Source organism: Strix aluco, chromosome 9, assembly GCF_031877795.1.
Source record: "Strix aluco isolate bStrAlu1 chromosome 9, bStrAlu1.hap1, whole genome shotgun sequence".
NCBI classification, from domain to species: Eukaryota; Metazoa; Chordata; class Aves; order Strigiformes; family Strigidae; genus Strix; species Strix aluco.
In genome coordinates, this window is record NC_133939.1 from 31,392,137 (window position 1) to 31,405,638 (window position 13,502).

At 49.5% G+C, this 13,502-nt stretch overlaps 1 protein-coding gene across 1 annotated transcript in view; it reads right to left on the minus strand.

Annotated features, from left to right (window-relative positions):
* MED12L (mediator complex subunit 12L) overlaps positions 1-8,224 on the minus strand; it is a 138,717-nt gene extending 130,493 nt beyond the window's left edge. The window contains exons 1-2 of the mRNA XM_074833278.1: positions 8,044-8,224; positions 1,580-1,684 (exon numbers count right to left, since the gene is read on the minus strand). Of these exons, the coding sequence (XP_074689379.1) occupies positions 1,580-1,684; positions 8,044-8,142 (204 nt within the window). The 5' untranslated portion in view covers positions 8,143-8,224. The remainder of the gene's footprint in view (positions 1-1,579; positions 1,685-8,043) is intronic.
* Positions 8,225-13,502: the final 5,278 nt, after the last annotated feature.

Genomic DNA, 13,502 nt, shown 5'->3' on the forward strand with positions numbered 1-13,502 from the left:
GTCACTGTAGAAGCAGCAGGTCAGCAAAACCAAGCCAGAGGCGAGCAGGCCACCGAGACACCAGAGGTGCAGCTGCCACTTAGGCCGGGTCCCCGCACGCCCAGAGCCACAGCCCTCCGGCAGATGGGCGCCTCAGATGTAGGCCCCCATTCAGTGTACCCCAAGAGTGTCCCGAACACTCCCTTTCTACACTCTACCCTGGCATAGTGTGTAAATACATGCTTTTCGCTTCTATTCAGAACAAACTACACTGTCACAGGAACCCCATCCATCGTCTTGCCATCATCGGTTAGAGCAGGCAAATCTTCAGAGACTGGGGTAAGCTAGGAAGAGTTCTGGCTTCTGTTCAGAACACCTCCACTACCACGCGATACCTCCAGAATGGAAAGCTTTGCAAGATCTGCCTCCCCAGTACTTTCAATCCCAAAACAGCAGAAAAAAAAAAACAATAGGGATTTTACTTCTGATGTAAGCTTATTTACTTTTCAAAATTACTGTAATAGAAATTAATTTTTAGGCCTGTCAGTAAGAATAAAATGTTTGATTTTCTGGTAAATACATTCATAGCTGGGTAATTTTAAAATATATGAAAAGCTTTTAGGAGATACTGAACTTATTTTGGTGATTCTACACTTAAATCTTCCAAATAACTATAAGCCCTTCCTTGTGAATTTCTGGTTTAGTTTTCAAACCGTTATGTTCAATACCCAAAACACAAATAATTAAAATATAAGACAGAAAGTGCCTGCAGGTAACAATTCTAGAAAACAAGATCAGAATAATGTAACAGGAAAACCTGTAACACTTCAACAATAGCAACCCTGTCATTTCCTTGTATCTCTTCTGCTGCTAAAATAAAAGAGCATCACTGTATAAGTAAATTCGAGTTTTCCAATAAGCTATAAAAAGTTATATATTTTAAAAGTCAAACAGCAGAAAATTATTTTGTCTGAAAACCAAAAAAAGCATACACGAATCTGGACAGATTCCTCAAAGAAATATGGGATTTTTTTTTTTTTTCCTAAACAGCTCTTATTTTCAATTTGGAGGATAGTAACTAGTGATTTTTATTGCTCTTCTGTATCTCACACTTCTTTGACTCTCAAAAAAAAAAAAAAACCAACAAACTCCAAACCACGGGATAGCTAAGCTAAATTTCACTAAACAATCCAAGAATATATTTCCAAGAGACCTGGACCTCAGCGACCAGTTTCTCCTGGCAGAAAACAGCCCGATAAAAAAGATGCAAGACCAAAGCAAGCTAAAGATGTGTAAATACCAGGGGCTTCCAGGGGAGGAGGCACTACTGCCTTTGTGAGTGAAGCAAATAAAGAACAGGAGCGCAAATAAACGTCTCTTCTACAATGACATGTGCTAGTTCTGTTTTGTTCTTGGCATTCATGTTTTCCTCTGAAGACTGGTGACAGTAGGTAGCTCAGCGTTCTTATATTAGTTCTGTAATTAACTTTAACATGAAGGCTTGCGACTAGAAAGCAAAGCAGTCAAGGACCAAGTACAACCCCTGGCAGCTCAGTTCCAATCTCGGTGAATATACTCAGATGGAAAAGCCCAGTCTTACCTTTGAGGCATTAATGACAATGTTTCTAGCAGATCCATGCTCATCTCCAGAGAAGGCAGGTTGGTTACTGAAGCCTTGCTTCACGTTCACTGCAGTAAGCTCATCCTGCAAAGAGTGTTTTAAGGGCAAAAAATGAAATGGCAATGTAAGAAGTCACATCACAGAGAAGCATGTTTTTAGAAAGGAAATTCATGTATTTGTTAGTACGTCACGCTCTGCATTCCCCTGAACCCTCAAAGCCCTTCGCACATTCATGGGATTTTAGCGGAGGGGAACACAATGCCGCTCCTACCCTCCAGTCCCTGTTATGTGTCCACCTCACCACAGGCTCCAAGGCCATAACTTGATAAGGATGCCGCTTGTCTTGCTGAAAGAGGGTTGCTGGCCCTGCGAAGGACAGCAGGAGACAAAGCCCTGGCAGCCTTCACAAAACCTGGAGTGCTCCCCAGCACCGCCCCAAATCCTCCTCCTGGAGCTGGTACCAGTCACCAGCCATCCTCACCAGCATCCTTCCCCCTGAGATACGCTGGGCTCACTGGAACCACCTTTCCCCCAGCACGCAAATGTTTTTGCACAGTTGTTTTGTTGACGTTTAAAACTCTCTGTTTGCAGCCCCACAACCACCATTTGAGAATATCTACTGAAATAGGAAACAGACCACCTCTAGCAGAAACAGTTTCAAGTGAACATCTGTCCCTGTTGCAACTAAACTCACTTCTCCTGGAGTTACTTTTGCAGTGGAAGTACTACTGGTCTCCTGCTATACTATCAACACACCTTCTTCATTTTGCTGTGTATCAGTATTTAAGCAGGCTTAGCTGGACCCTATTTGCAGCCACAACAGAACAGACAGAAGTGGGGTCAGCAGCATTAGGCACAAACACACACCCCAACCTTCACAAACGCATACTGGCACTTCTCTTGGCCAACGTTAATACTCTTCCGTGGTGGCTGCACAGTTCATTCACTGATCCAGGATCACACGCCTGCCAGACTGAGGTTTACCTGCACCACAGGAACAAGAACTCGGCTTGTTTGTTTGCCTTAATCCTGCTCTGAGGAGGAGGCACAGATCTCCCCAGTGAGCCAGTCCCCTGCCACCACAGGCACTCGACCCGAGCTCAAGCGGTAGCGGGTGAGACACTGGAGCAACCCCCGAGATGACTGTGAAATAAGCTGTGACAACAAAGAGCAACTGCCGTGCCACCAAGCAAACCAAAGAGGAGAAAATAAAGTTAAGAATGTCATGATTTTGCTAGAAGATTTTTATTACCAGCTTGGGGCAACATGTCTCCCCCAAACCAGACCCAGAAGCTTCCATTCGGTTTATTCTCTTACGCTTTGCAGCGCATTCTGCTTTTCAGTATTTTTGCGGAGTTTGGGAGTAACACAGAAGACGGCAATGTATCGAGAACAACTCTAAACTCTCTAGGGTTTATGAAGTTAGCAAGCCTCATCTGAATTTTAAATTAAATCAACAAGAAGTGCTGGAATGCTCCTCCACCCACACCATCCCCAAGACAGCCTTGAAAACACAAATAAAGGCAGGGATGAAAGTGATCAAAGAGATTATAAGCAAATAAATAAAAGGTAAATGGCAAACAGATGGAGATACATGTTACTATTAGTGCCATTTCCACAGATGACCCCAGGTCTGTTATCTTTAAACTTCTCCTTTGAAAAAAGCTGTCTAGATATCGTTATGCTGAAAATAACCAAGAACCGTATGTTGTACTGCTATATCTACCACTACTGTAGGAACAAGCTGCGGATGGACTGACAACACAAACACATCAGTGTTTTGGTTTTGTCTGGCTCAGATTATTAGCTCGGATTTCTCTCTGCCTTCAGCAGTAGTTCAAAAATTTTAAACACAGAACATATCACGGTTGCATAACCAAACACCAGCTAGAAATGAAAAGGCATGTCATCTGTGAAGACAGTGCACAGAGATACCTTTACAAACAAATTAACAATAAAATGGATGTTCTCAGGAGCTCCCATTACATCTCGCTTGCACCAGCTCCATTAGGAGCTCCGGGCCCTCTTCCACGAGCAGAGCTGGCCGCTAGCAGAGAGGAAGGTTTCCTAGACAGACAGGCCGGACACCAGCACAGCCAAACTGTACAGCACGGAACGTGCCAGGGCTGAGCCCGCTCTGGACCACAGGCCCGGGAGCACGGCGCACTGCTGTCACTGACGGACGCACTCCGTGCCACAGCAGGCTGGTCCTCAGGACTCCTGCGGGATGCGGAGCTTCCTTTCAAAACGTCAAGCAGGGCCCCAAGCAAGCCCAATCAAGGCTTAAAACCATTCTGCAATTTTAAACAGCCAAACGAACGTTCAGGCCCAAATTGCGTTCATTTGTTTCAGAGCTGTAGTTGTTTTGCGCGGGACAGCCCAGACCCGCAGCTGTACATGCCGCACTCTGTTTGTGCACACAGCACGTACCCTCGCAGAAAGCCCGGGCAGCTCAGGCCGTGTTCGCTGGCGCCGAGCAGCTCTGCGGGAAGCCAGACCCCACGTTAAGCCTGCGCGCGTGACTTCAGGCCAGCACAGCTGTGAGTCCAGCAAAGCCTGTCCAGAGGCCACCTGTAGCACTGGCCCAGCCAGGGTGCTCAAACAGACCGAGAAAAACCCACCGCTGTCAGGGCCATTGAGCTGTTACGGTTGCATGCTCTGGACTGTATAATTCCATATTAATTTGCTTTTAATTAACAGGAACGAGCTCTTTCAACTTAAGCATTCTCCTGCTTATTGCTGCAGTAACACTTGCTCACTGCAGCACCAAGCCAGCAAGAGAAAAGCAGAGAGCTAATGATGTATGAAGGTCTTGAAACACTAGGAACTGGCCAGTTTATTCTGACACCTGAGCTGAGCAAACACACAACATACAGAGCTATACTGGCACAGTCAAAAACAAGGAATTTTTGAAAGGCATTCTTTTTCTCCCTGACCTCAAAAATTTCCTATAGACAAGAATTTTAAGAGAAGTCCACATTAAACTCACAGAAGCAACAAAATGGATCTTTTCAACCAGTCATTACTTTTAGATCCCCTCACCTGCTCCACCTTTTGCTTCATTTCTTTTCATTACACCAGGGCACCAACCTTCCGCAGCTCAGAGCAACCCCAGCATCAGCCTGGAGACACAGACCCTCCGCGGGAAGGTCCAGGAGCTCACCTGCGGGGTAGCTGCTGCAGCACAAACCTTCTACTCGCGCTCAGCTCATGCTCTCGGATGTTGGGCTTGGTTTGAACAACGAGATCAAAAAATAACTCCCTAAGAGGCGGTGTAAAATACAGTGCCAGTTACAAATTACTAAACAAGCTCTATTTCATGAAGGAGAGAGGAATAACCACATTTAGAGGAGCATTATCCACTCCAAATCAATGGCCAGAAGTCACGAGCAAGGATTAGCCATTCCTGACAGCCAACCACGGGCAGAAGCAAGGAAGGAAAAGCAAGGAAGATGACATACTGTTATAAAGAGATACCAGGAGGGCCCAGAGAGACTCTGAGCTGGCATAAGGGGGACAATGCTGGAGAGGCCTGACAGAAATTTCACAGAATCATCAAGGAAAAGACCTTGAAGATCCTCCAGTCCAACCATGAACCTCACACTGACCGTTCTCGACTCCACCAGATCCCTCAGCGCTGGGTCAGCCCGACTCTTCAACCCCTCCAGGGATGGGGACTGCTTTACATTTTTTCCCAACTGCTTTACCTACCCCACCAGTGAGAAGGTGGTCTGGGCTACCGGTGATTGTAAACATCAGAGAACTGAGCCCTGGAGGGGTCAAACCCTGTGCAGTATGTGCAGAGAAGGTGATGAAATTTCTTCTGTCTGAAGGCTATTTCTCAGCATAAAATGATGTTCATTGTGCTTTTTTGTGTTTTGAAATGAATTCAACTGAAATTAAAAGCATTACTCACAAGTAAAACCATCAAGATCTGGCCCTGATGATATGGTACATTCAGTGGTTACATCTTTGTCTTGTAATAAACATGATTTGCATTATATTTTATCCATCACAGGGAGACGGTAACAATTTAGAGCACAGGAAGTGTTAGAAAAAAGTGTATTCTAACACTTGCCTTCAGCTGCTCCTGCCAGGGCGTGATTTCCACCGCTACCTCTTGCTCCATAACCAGCAGCAGGGATTGCTGATTACACAGAGAAGCAATGTGCAAAGCACTGTCCAAGGTTCAAAGAAAACACATTACAGAAAGACAAGGAGAGCTAATTCCTCCTCATCCTTCTCTTTTAGAGCAGTATCAGGTGTTAAAGGCAGCCCCAGCAGGTAACTGCATTCAAGCAGAAGCTATGTGCTGTGCAATTTGAAGCCTTCCCTTCTGCCACCCCTTCCCTCTGCAGAGGGCACACAGCAACGCTCTGGGGCAAAGCCTCACCCCAAGTTTTTCAGGAGGGAACCCTGCAGAGGTGAACGGGTGCTGGGGCAGGGGGGCCCTGGAGGTGCCAGCAACTGGCAGAGAGGGAGCTGAGAGAGGCACAAGGTGACACTGGCAACCATCATCACCACAGCCCATCCCCACCTCTACCAGGACCCGTAACTCCGCATCTGTCTCCTTTTGCAGTGACAGACTTCACCAGCCCAAAGGCTGGGACGGCACAGGACTGTGTCTGGAAATGCCCCGTGCAACACAAACACGTACACACGTGGAAGGAACTTTCCCCAAGCCACATTTCAATCAATTACATTATGGCAAATAACAAGCCTGTTGCAGTTATTTTCTACTTCCTAATGCACCCATGAAATGTATTTTCAATATTAACCATCTGGGCACTTGCCACTTCCATTCTTATTGCTGCATATTTATAAATGTGTCTGCAAGAATCAATCCACCACCTGACTAAAAATATTCAACAGTCCAGAGCTAAAAATTCATCTCCATACATTGTCATAGCTGAGTTCAGATGCAGTTCTGCCAGCCTGGTCACGATCACACATAAAAAATACACATCAGGGAAATATTTCTAGCTACCGTAATCGTCAAGTTTGTAAGTAGGATGAGTAGTGGCATAAGGGTGAAAAGACAGAGATATGCTAGGGGTCAGAAAATAGAGGTACGTCTCAAAGGATTAGTAATAGACTTGAATATGCATCTTTTATCGCGTGTTGTCAAAGCCACAACACTGATCAACACAACCAAACTGGTCAACCAGCACTGACCAATAGTCACTCTCCGATGAGCTCTCTCCAGCCTATGTGAACCAGATAATGCTCATAAATGACTAACAAATTGCCCTTAATTAGCGTCCTTTCTGGAAGCCTCAACAAGAGGACAACAGACCAGGAACAGAGCAAAGCGCGAAGAGCATTGCATGGCTGCCCTGCTGTACTTGCTCTGTTTAACTGAAGCTCATCCTCATCCCGGTGACTTCTCCAAGCCTGAATTCACCGGGACAGAAGACGTTTGGGAACACCAGGACACCGCAGACCAATGACACGAGAGGCAGGTGTACCCACACACAGCTTCGTCCACAAGTCACAGCCCAGCACACAAGGTGAATCTCAAGAGAGACCCGTTGGCTTTGCGGGGAGACACCCCAGTCACAAAACCCAACCAGAGGCTTCTTGCATCCACCTCTGGGAGGCCAGCAGTGAGGGATCGAGACCGCGAAGCGGGGCCAGGGTGAGCCAACAACTGACCCCACGGCGCCCGCCCGCACTACGCACTCGCCCCCAGCACCGACCGACAGCGGCTCTCCATGGGTTTGGCTGTGGAACCCGGAGCAGGACAGCCACAGCCTGACACCGGAGTTGAAGCTATCACCTCCACCCTGCGGTTTTTGGGTACATCTCCTGAATTCCAAACACCCTCCCACAGCCCTTTCGTGCCTCCAAACGCGGGTCGCTGCCGTCAGGTCAGAAACAGGCCTGGGCTCCTCAGCCGGCCATACGGCACCTTGCACCTGCAGGCAGCCCCTGTCCCTCACGGGCCGTGGGTGCCCCTCATGGGCTGGGGATCCCCTCACGGCAGGCAGCTGTGTCCCTCACGGGCCCCTCATAGGCTGGGGATCCCCTCACAGGCGGGGGGTGCCCCTCATGGCAGGCAGCTGTGTCCCTCACGGGCAGCAGCTGTGCCCCTCACAGGCTGGGGGTCCCCTCATGGCTGGCAGCTGTGTCCCTCACGGACCCCTCACGGGCTGGGGGTTCCCCTCACGGGCCCCTGATGTCCCGGGGTGCCCCTCCCGGCAGTCGGCCCGGCCCCTCTGCCCTGGCCGCCGCCCCGCAGAAGGAGCCCGGCCGCCGGCCGAGCCGCGGGGAGGACGCCGAGGCCGAGGTGGCAGTGAGCGGGACCGCCGCCCCCGCCTCGCCGCAGAAAAATGCAAGTCAGCGGGCGGCTCCGCGGCCGCCCGGCGCCGCTCAAAAGTTTCGGGGGAGGCGCCGGGCCGGGAGGCGAGGGCGGCGGCCGGGGGGCGGCCGGGCGGTCTCACCTCCTTCTGGCGCGGGTCCTGCGGGTAGACGTCGGGCGGCCCCAGGCGCGGCCGCTTGAGCGGCCGGTGCTCATAGCTGAGGAGCCCGAAGGCGGCCATGATCGCTCATGTTCGCCGGCGCGGCGGGCGGGCGGGCGCTGGAGCGGGCTCCCGGCGCCAGGGAGCAGCACTCGCCCCCCGCCTCACCCCCGCCGCGCCGGGGGCGGGCTGCGCGCCGCGGCGGCGGACGGGCGCAGGGGCGGCGCGGCCCGGCCCACCCCGCTCCGCTCCTTCCCGCGGCCGCCCACATCCCCCCCACACCGCAGCGAGGCCGGGCACCCCCCGCAGCCGGGGGGGAGGGAGCGGAGCGGTCGGCCGAGCTCCCCCCGGGGCGCCTTCCCAGCCTCAGGGACCCCCCTGCGTCCGCCCTAGGGCCCGCTTGGAATATGGCATATGGCTTGTTTTAGCGGATGAAGAATTCCCTGGGGGTGAATAACGGCCCGCCGCGGAGCGGGCAGGTCCGCCCACGCTCCGGCGGGGTGGGGGCCGCGGCCCGTCCCCCCCACTCCGCTCCCGGCGGGGCCTCCCCGCCGCCTCTCCCCTGCCCCGGAGGAGTTTGGTGTCCCGGCTGCCCGCTGAGGAGGGGGATGCAGCAAAGCCCCACACACACACGCACCCCCCACCCCTTTTCGCGCACCCCTCGCTCCGCTCCAGCCGCTGGCGGCCCCGGGGGAGCGAAGGGCGCCCGGTGCCTCTTGCTGCTGCCCGGGGCCTGCGGCAGGTCCCGCTCCCGCCCGTACCGAGGGACTCTGTCCCCCGAGAGAGGGACCGTGTCCCCTCGGGGGTCGCAGCCCGGGGTGGCCCTTGGGCGAGTCGCTCCGCCCCATCCACCCCCCTCCCGCTGCGGAGGCTCCCGCCGATCCCGAAGGATGCTCCGGGGCCAGCCTGTACCGCGCAGCTGGATCCGCGGATCCCAGGGGCTCGGCCAGGCAGGACAGGAGGCGGGATGCCGACAGGCATACGGTTTATAATAGAGAATCTTCAAAAGTAATAGAGCATTAACGCTTTGGGGCACCTGCCTTTCCTGGCGTGCAGGTGGGTGCCCTGTACTCGCTGCCTTCCTCGAGTGAGGCTGCAGCCTCAGCCACAGCTGGTGTCCTGCTGTGCACAGCACCTTCCCCTCTCCACCATCTCCTTCCCTACTGGAGTGGAAGGTGCATCCCTCTAGTAGCATTACAGCAAGCAAGCAGAAGAACTTACACACACACCTTTCTACCCATTATTTGTGCCAGATCCTCTCCTTGTGCCACATCTCCGGGACAGTACAAACCCAAGGTACTTTGGAAATACAGGTTTAGACAGTCAGTTGCAAGTAAGTCTAAATAAAATGAACTACAGCACTCTACAAATGAGCTCACGTTCAAATTTAGTACGGACAAGAGCTGGAAATACAGGCAAACCACATTTCTTCTGTCTCTAAGCAATTCTCTAATCAAACCACAGATGACCTAAAAACTGAGGCTGAACTAGGCAATAATGATAAAGTAGGATAGTAATGCCCTACACTGTCTCATATTTGTTAATACATCTTCTATTTAAATCTTTGCCACTTTTGGTTACTGAATTACTTTTCATGCACCCGGCTGTGTTGTTCACCAAAGGCAAGGCTGAGATCTTAAAACTTCAAAATCTAGCTCCGAGACGCCTTCCTTGACAAGTTTAGCAGACTCCATATGTGATCCAAGGGCACACCCCAAAGACCAGCAGCGTTTGCCAGCTCTTCACCAGTGGATAAAAATGCTTCTGAGCTTTTCATGAGTTACACTGGCCCACTAGATCAGTGTTGTGGTCCCTGGCTTCGGGATGATTAACATCATGCATATTTTAAGGCAGTATCTTATCAGCATCTTATTGCTGGGACTTTGTCAAGCACATCTTGATGTATTTAAACACACAGATTCCAGTCTTTTGGTGCTTTTTGACATGCAGAAAGGCCTGACCATCTCCTAAAGGCACTCGCTGTTCTGTGTTGATGTGCCTACATTTTGTAGTGTGAGTGGCCCCCCAGAGACTGGCCCCACGGAGTCCACAGATCAGGGTTAGATCTGGCTCTGGGTCACTGCTACAGTCTGCCCTTCAGACCCTGACATTTGGGAAGTCTGGGTTCAAGTACAGGGTTTTTTAAACCGTCAAGTCTGCAGATTTAGTTTTTCTCCAGAAACACTGCCAGGGGAGCCAGGTTTGGTTGAGCTGTCTCTGTTCAGAGGGTGACAAATATTTCATGTCACCTTTAGTCAAGTGAGTAGCACCTTAGGCCACCACTTTAGTACAGGAATTTGAGTAATAAGCTCTGAATAAGGAAAAACAGCAAGTACCAGTTCATAGTATTTTTTTTACCATGACTAAATTCTTGTCATTTGCTGTGGCTTTGCTGATGGTAGTTAAAAATAGAGGGTAGCTTCTGAAAATACTGCATTAATTATTGGTTATGTGCTTTCTTCAAGGACATCTCATGTTTAACGTTTGCAGGTCTGTTCAGTTCTCACGGTAGTGAGGGACAAATGGCACCACTTGTCTAGACTGTGGCTGACGCCAGCCAACATGCAAACTTCCCACAGGCATTTCTGCTAATAAAATATAACGATATAAATATTTTTCCATTTCTATATTTATATTTCTATATATAACTAAACATAAATATTAAATAATAGCATGTTGCTATTGGTCCTCATCACCCCTGGTGTTTTTATCCTGAACATCTCTACAGCCAAGGATGGCCTTTCTGGTAAATTGATATAATTTCTACAGCAGTTGTGATACAGTACAAAAGAGCAGAATGGAATCAGCATCAGTTCTACATGTATCATGAGTTGTTACATGACTGTGGATATACAGAAGTTTTCGTCCATAAGAGTTACAAAATCCAAATCTCTTATAAAAATTTTGGAGGTCCTAAAATCTTTTTCTACTCTGTCCTTGCCATAAGATAAATTTACTTGATAGAATTAAAAGTAAAGTATGCGTTTGACTGCAATGATTGCCAAAGATCAAGTTAGTGCAGGACATTTCAGTCTCTGTAAGAAGTGGCACGCTGTTACTGCTTTACAGGTCCACGTATACAAGCCACTGTCCATCTGTCTGTACCTCCCACTGCATATTTACCCTTAAGTATCATAAACTGGGGTTCAGGCATCTGTGGGAGAAATAACAGAGGTGGTTCTTTTCCACTCCTCACTTAACAGGCATTTGCTCTCAAAGCCATCTAGTTGAGTGGTTTTTCAGGGTGGTTGTTTGCATGCACCAGTTGCTCCATGCCAGGTGGGTGACCCAGAGCAGTGCGTAGTGCTGCTCTCTCTGGGGACTGGCCCCCAAGTCCTGCAGGTGGCAGAGGTTTATACATCACTAGTACTCACACAGCTTCGTGTTACACTTACATGTGTGCAATTAGTTAGTTATTTACGAGTGAAATTAATTAATCATCATACAACACTCCTGTGACTTGAGAAGTATTATTGTCTATTTCTTTAAATTTAGGGGGGGGGGGGGGGGTTAAAAAGCTTAGTGGTTGAGAGAAAATTCTGAGAGAAAGTGCATCAATGTCGATTTAAAGTCAGCCCTGTTGAGGAGGAGCTACACAGGAGCAGATAACACCGTGTTAAACAGGGAGAAAGAGTACCAAGCCCTCTACCAGGTGATGGCAGGGGTGGAAAAGCCTCCCAAGACTGTCAGAAATGGGACTCCTGTGTAGCTCAGTATCCAAACAGTCAAGATTGTGTGATAATATAGCACCGCCCTAATTTTTTTTTTTATAAGATCAACAACAACAATCTTTATCTTTTTCATTGCATGCAGACCTGAAGGGAGAAACGGGTATTTAGGGGGACAGGAGGGATACATCCCCTCAGCAATCTGCTCACAGAACAGCTGGGAGCAAGGAGCAGGACAAAGAGGGATCAGCCCCAGCCAGGCTTTGGGGAGAGGTCCCAGGTGCAGCGTTGCTCTGCAGGGCCGAGGGAGCTGGAACACGACACGGAGCAGAGGCCCAGGAGGAACAGCGTGCCAGGGCATGGCCCAAGCAGCCAGTGTGAAGAGGGGCTGCGGCAGCGATGCCCAGGGCCTCCAGAGCCCACCTGAGCCAGTGGGAGAAGGGCAGTCGTTGCCAACAGTGCCAGGAAAAACAGCAACAGGTTTGGCAACGTCTGGGGCAGGAGAAAGGACTTGAGCAAGAGGAGTGAGCTGAGGAGAAAGGCTCATCTGCAGTGAACGGGATGGCCCAAGGCTGCGACAGACTGAAATGGCTGAGACTGCTTCGTGCTGCACCGCTCACAAGAGGAGCCTCCCAACACACAGGAATTACCAGCCCAGTCACAGCAGCGATTTTACAACAGGCCTTGGCTACTTCTGTTTGGTTTTCAAGCTTGTCCTCAGACAGTGACTCACCTAAGTCTTGCTTCTAGTGTGGTATTATCAGAAAGTGGGGAATCTAATGCTTCTGAGGGAAGAAACCAATGTTTCTGTTCCCCTTTTTGTGATTTGGTGCATCTTCTGTGCTTGTGTCATACATTCAAAGCAGTATTTGTGGTGGAGCACACAGCATTTGCAATAAAATATTTTCTGTGATCATCAGATACCTCAGCTTCACTTTTTCAGCTAATTATCCATTAGTAAATAACCCAATATTTGCTTCACATGCTTTTAGAAGAGGAAAGATGTCACAAAAACCTGTCAAAAGTTCATTGAAGGACACATTCTTTTCTAAAACTGCCAGTCTTTAACAGAGAGCATGAGTTGTTTTTTTTCCCCCTGTACTTGTTCAATAAACACAGTACCCCAGACACCAGGAAATATTATTTTAACTGCCCAGAAAGCAACACTGTGCTACTGCGCAAATGCAGAGGCCCCGTCAGATGCCTCCTTGGCGTTCGCTGCAGAATCCACCCCTGGAGTTCGAAACGGACTCACACTGTCTGCCAAGGCACATATTAACAGAACTGTTTTCAAACAAACACAGCCAGGATCTGTTGCTGATAATGAGTGTTCCAAGAAAAAGTTACTCCAGGACAACTCTTCACTCTAGCTTCCAGCTTGTCTATGTTGTTCACAACACTGTGTTCTCTCCAGCCCGATCTCATCTCCTCTCCCTTCACGCCACCAGCCTCTGCCCACCCTACTGCAACCCAGGCAAAGCCCCCCCATGCTGGCTGCTCCTGCAGCTCCGCCTCTGCTTTCCCGAGGCATTCTGAAAAATCTTGGCTCATTCAGAAAACTACGTCATTCTCCATGGCATAAACTATTGCTCCACATGAAGAGACTGTCAGAAAGCTGACTCTTGAAAAAAGCAGTCACCAAGACAGGTAAATGCAATTAAATTGGGTTTTGCCCCATCAAATTCCTCCTAGAACATGGTCACTTTCACATGCATATGCTTACATCTGTTCCGTTCACTGCTATTATGCCGATAATCACACTGAAATATTACA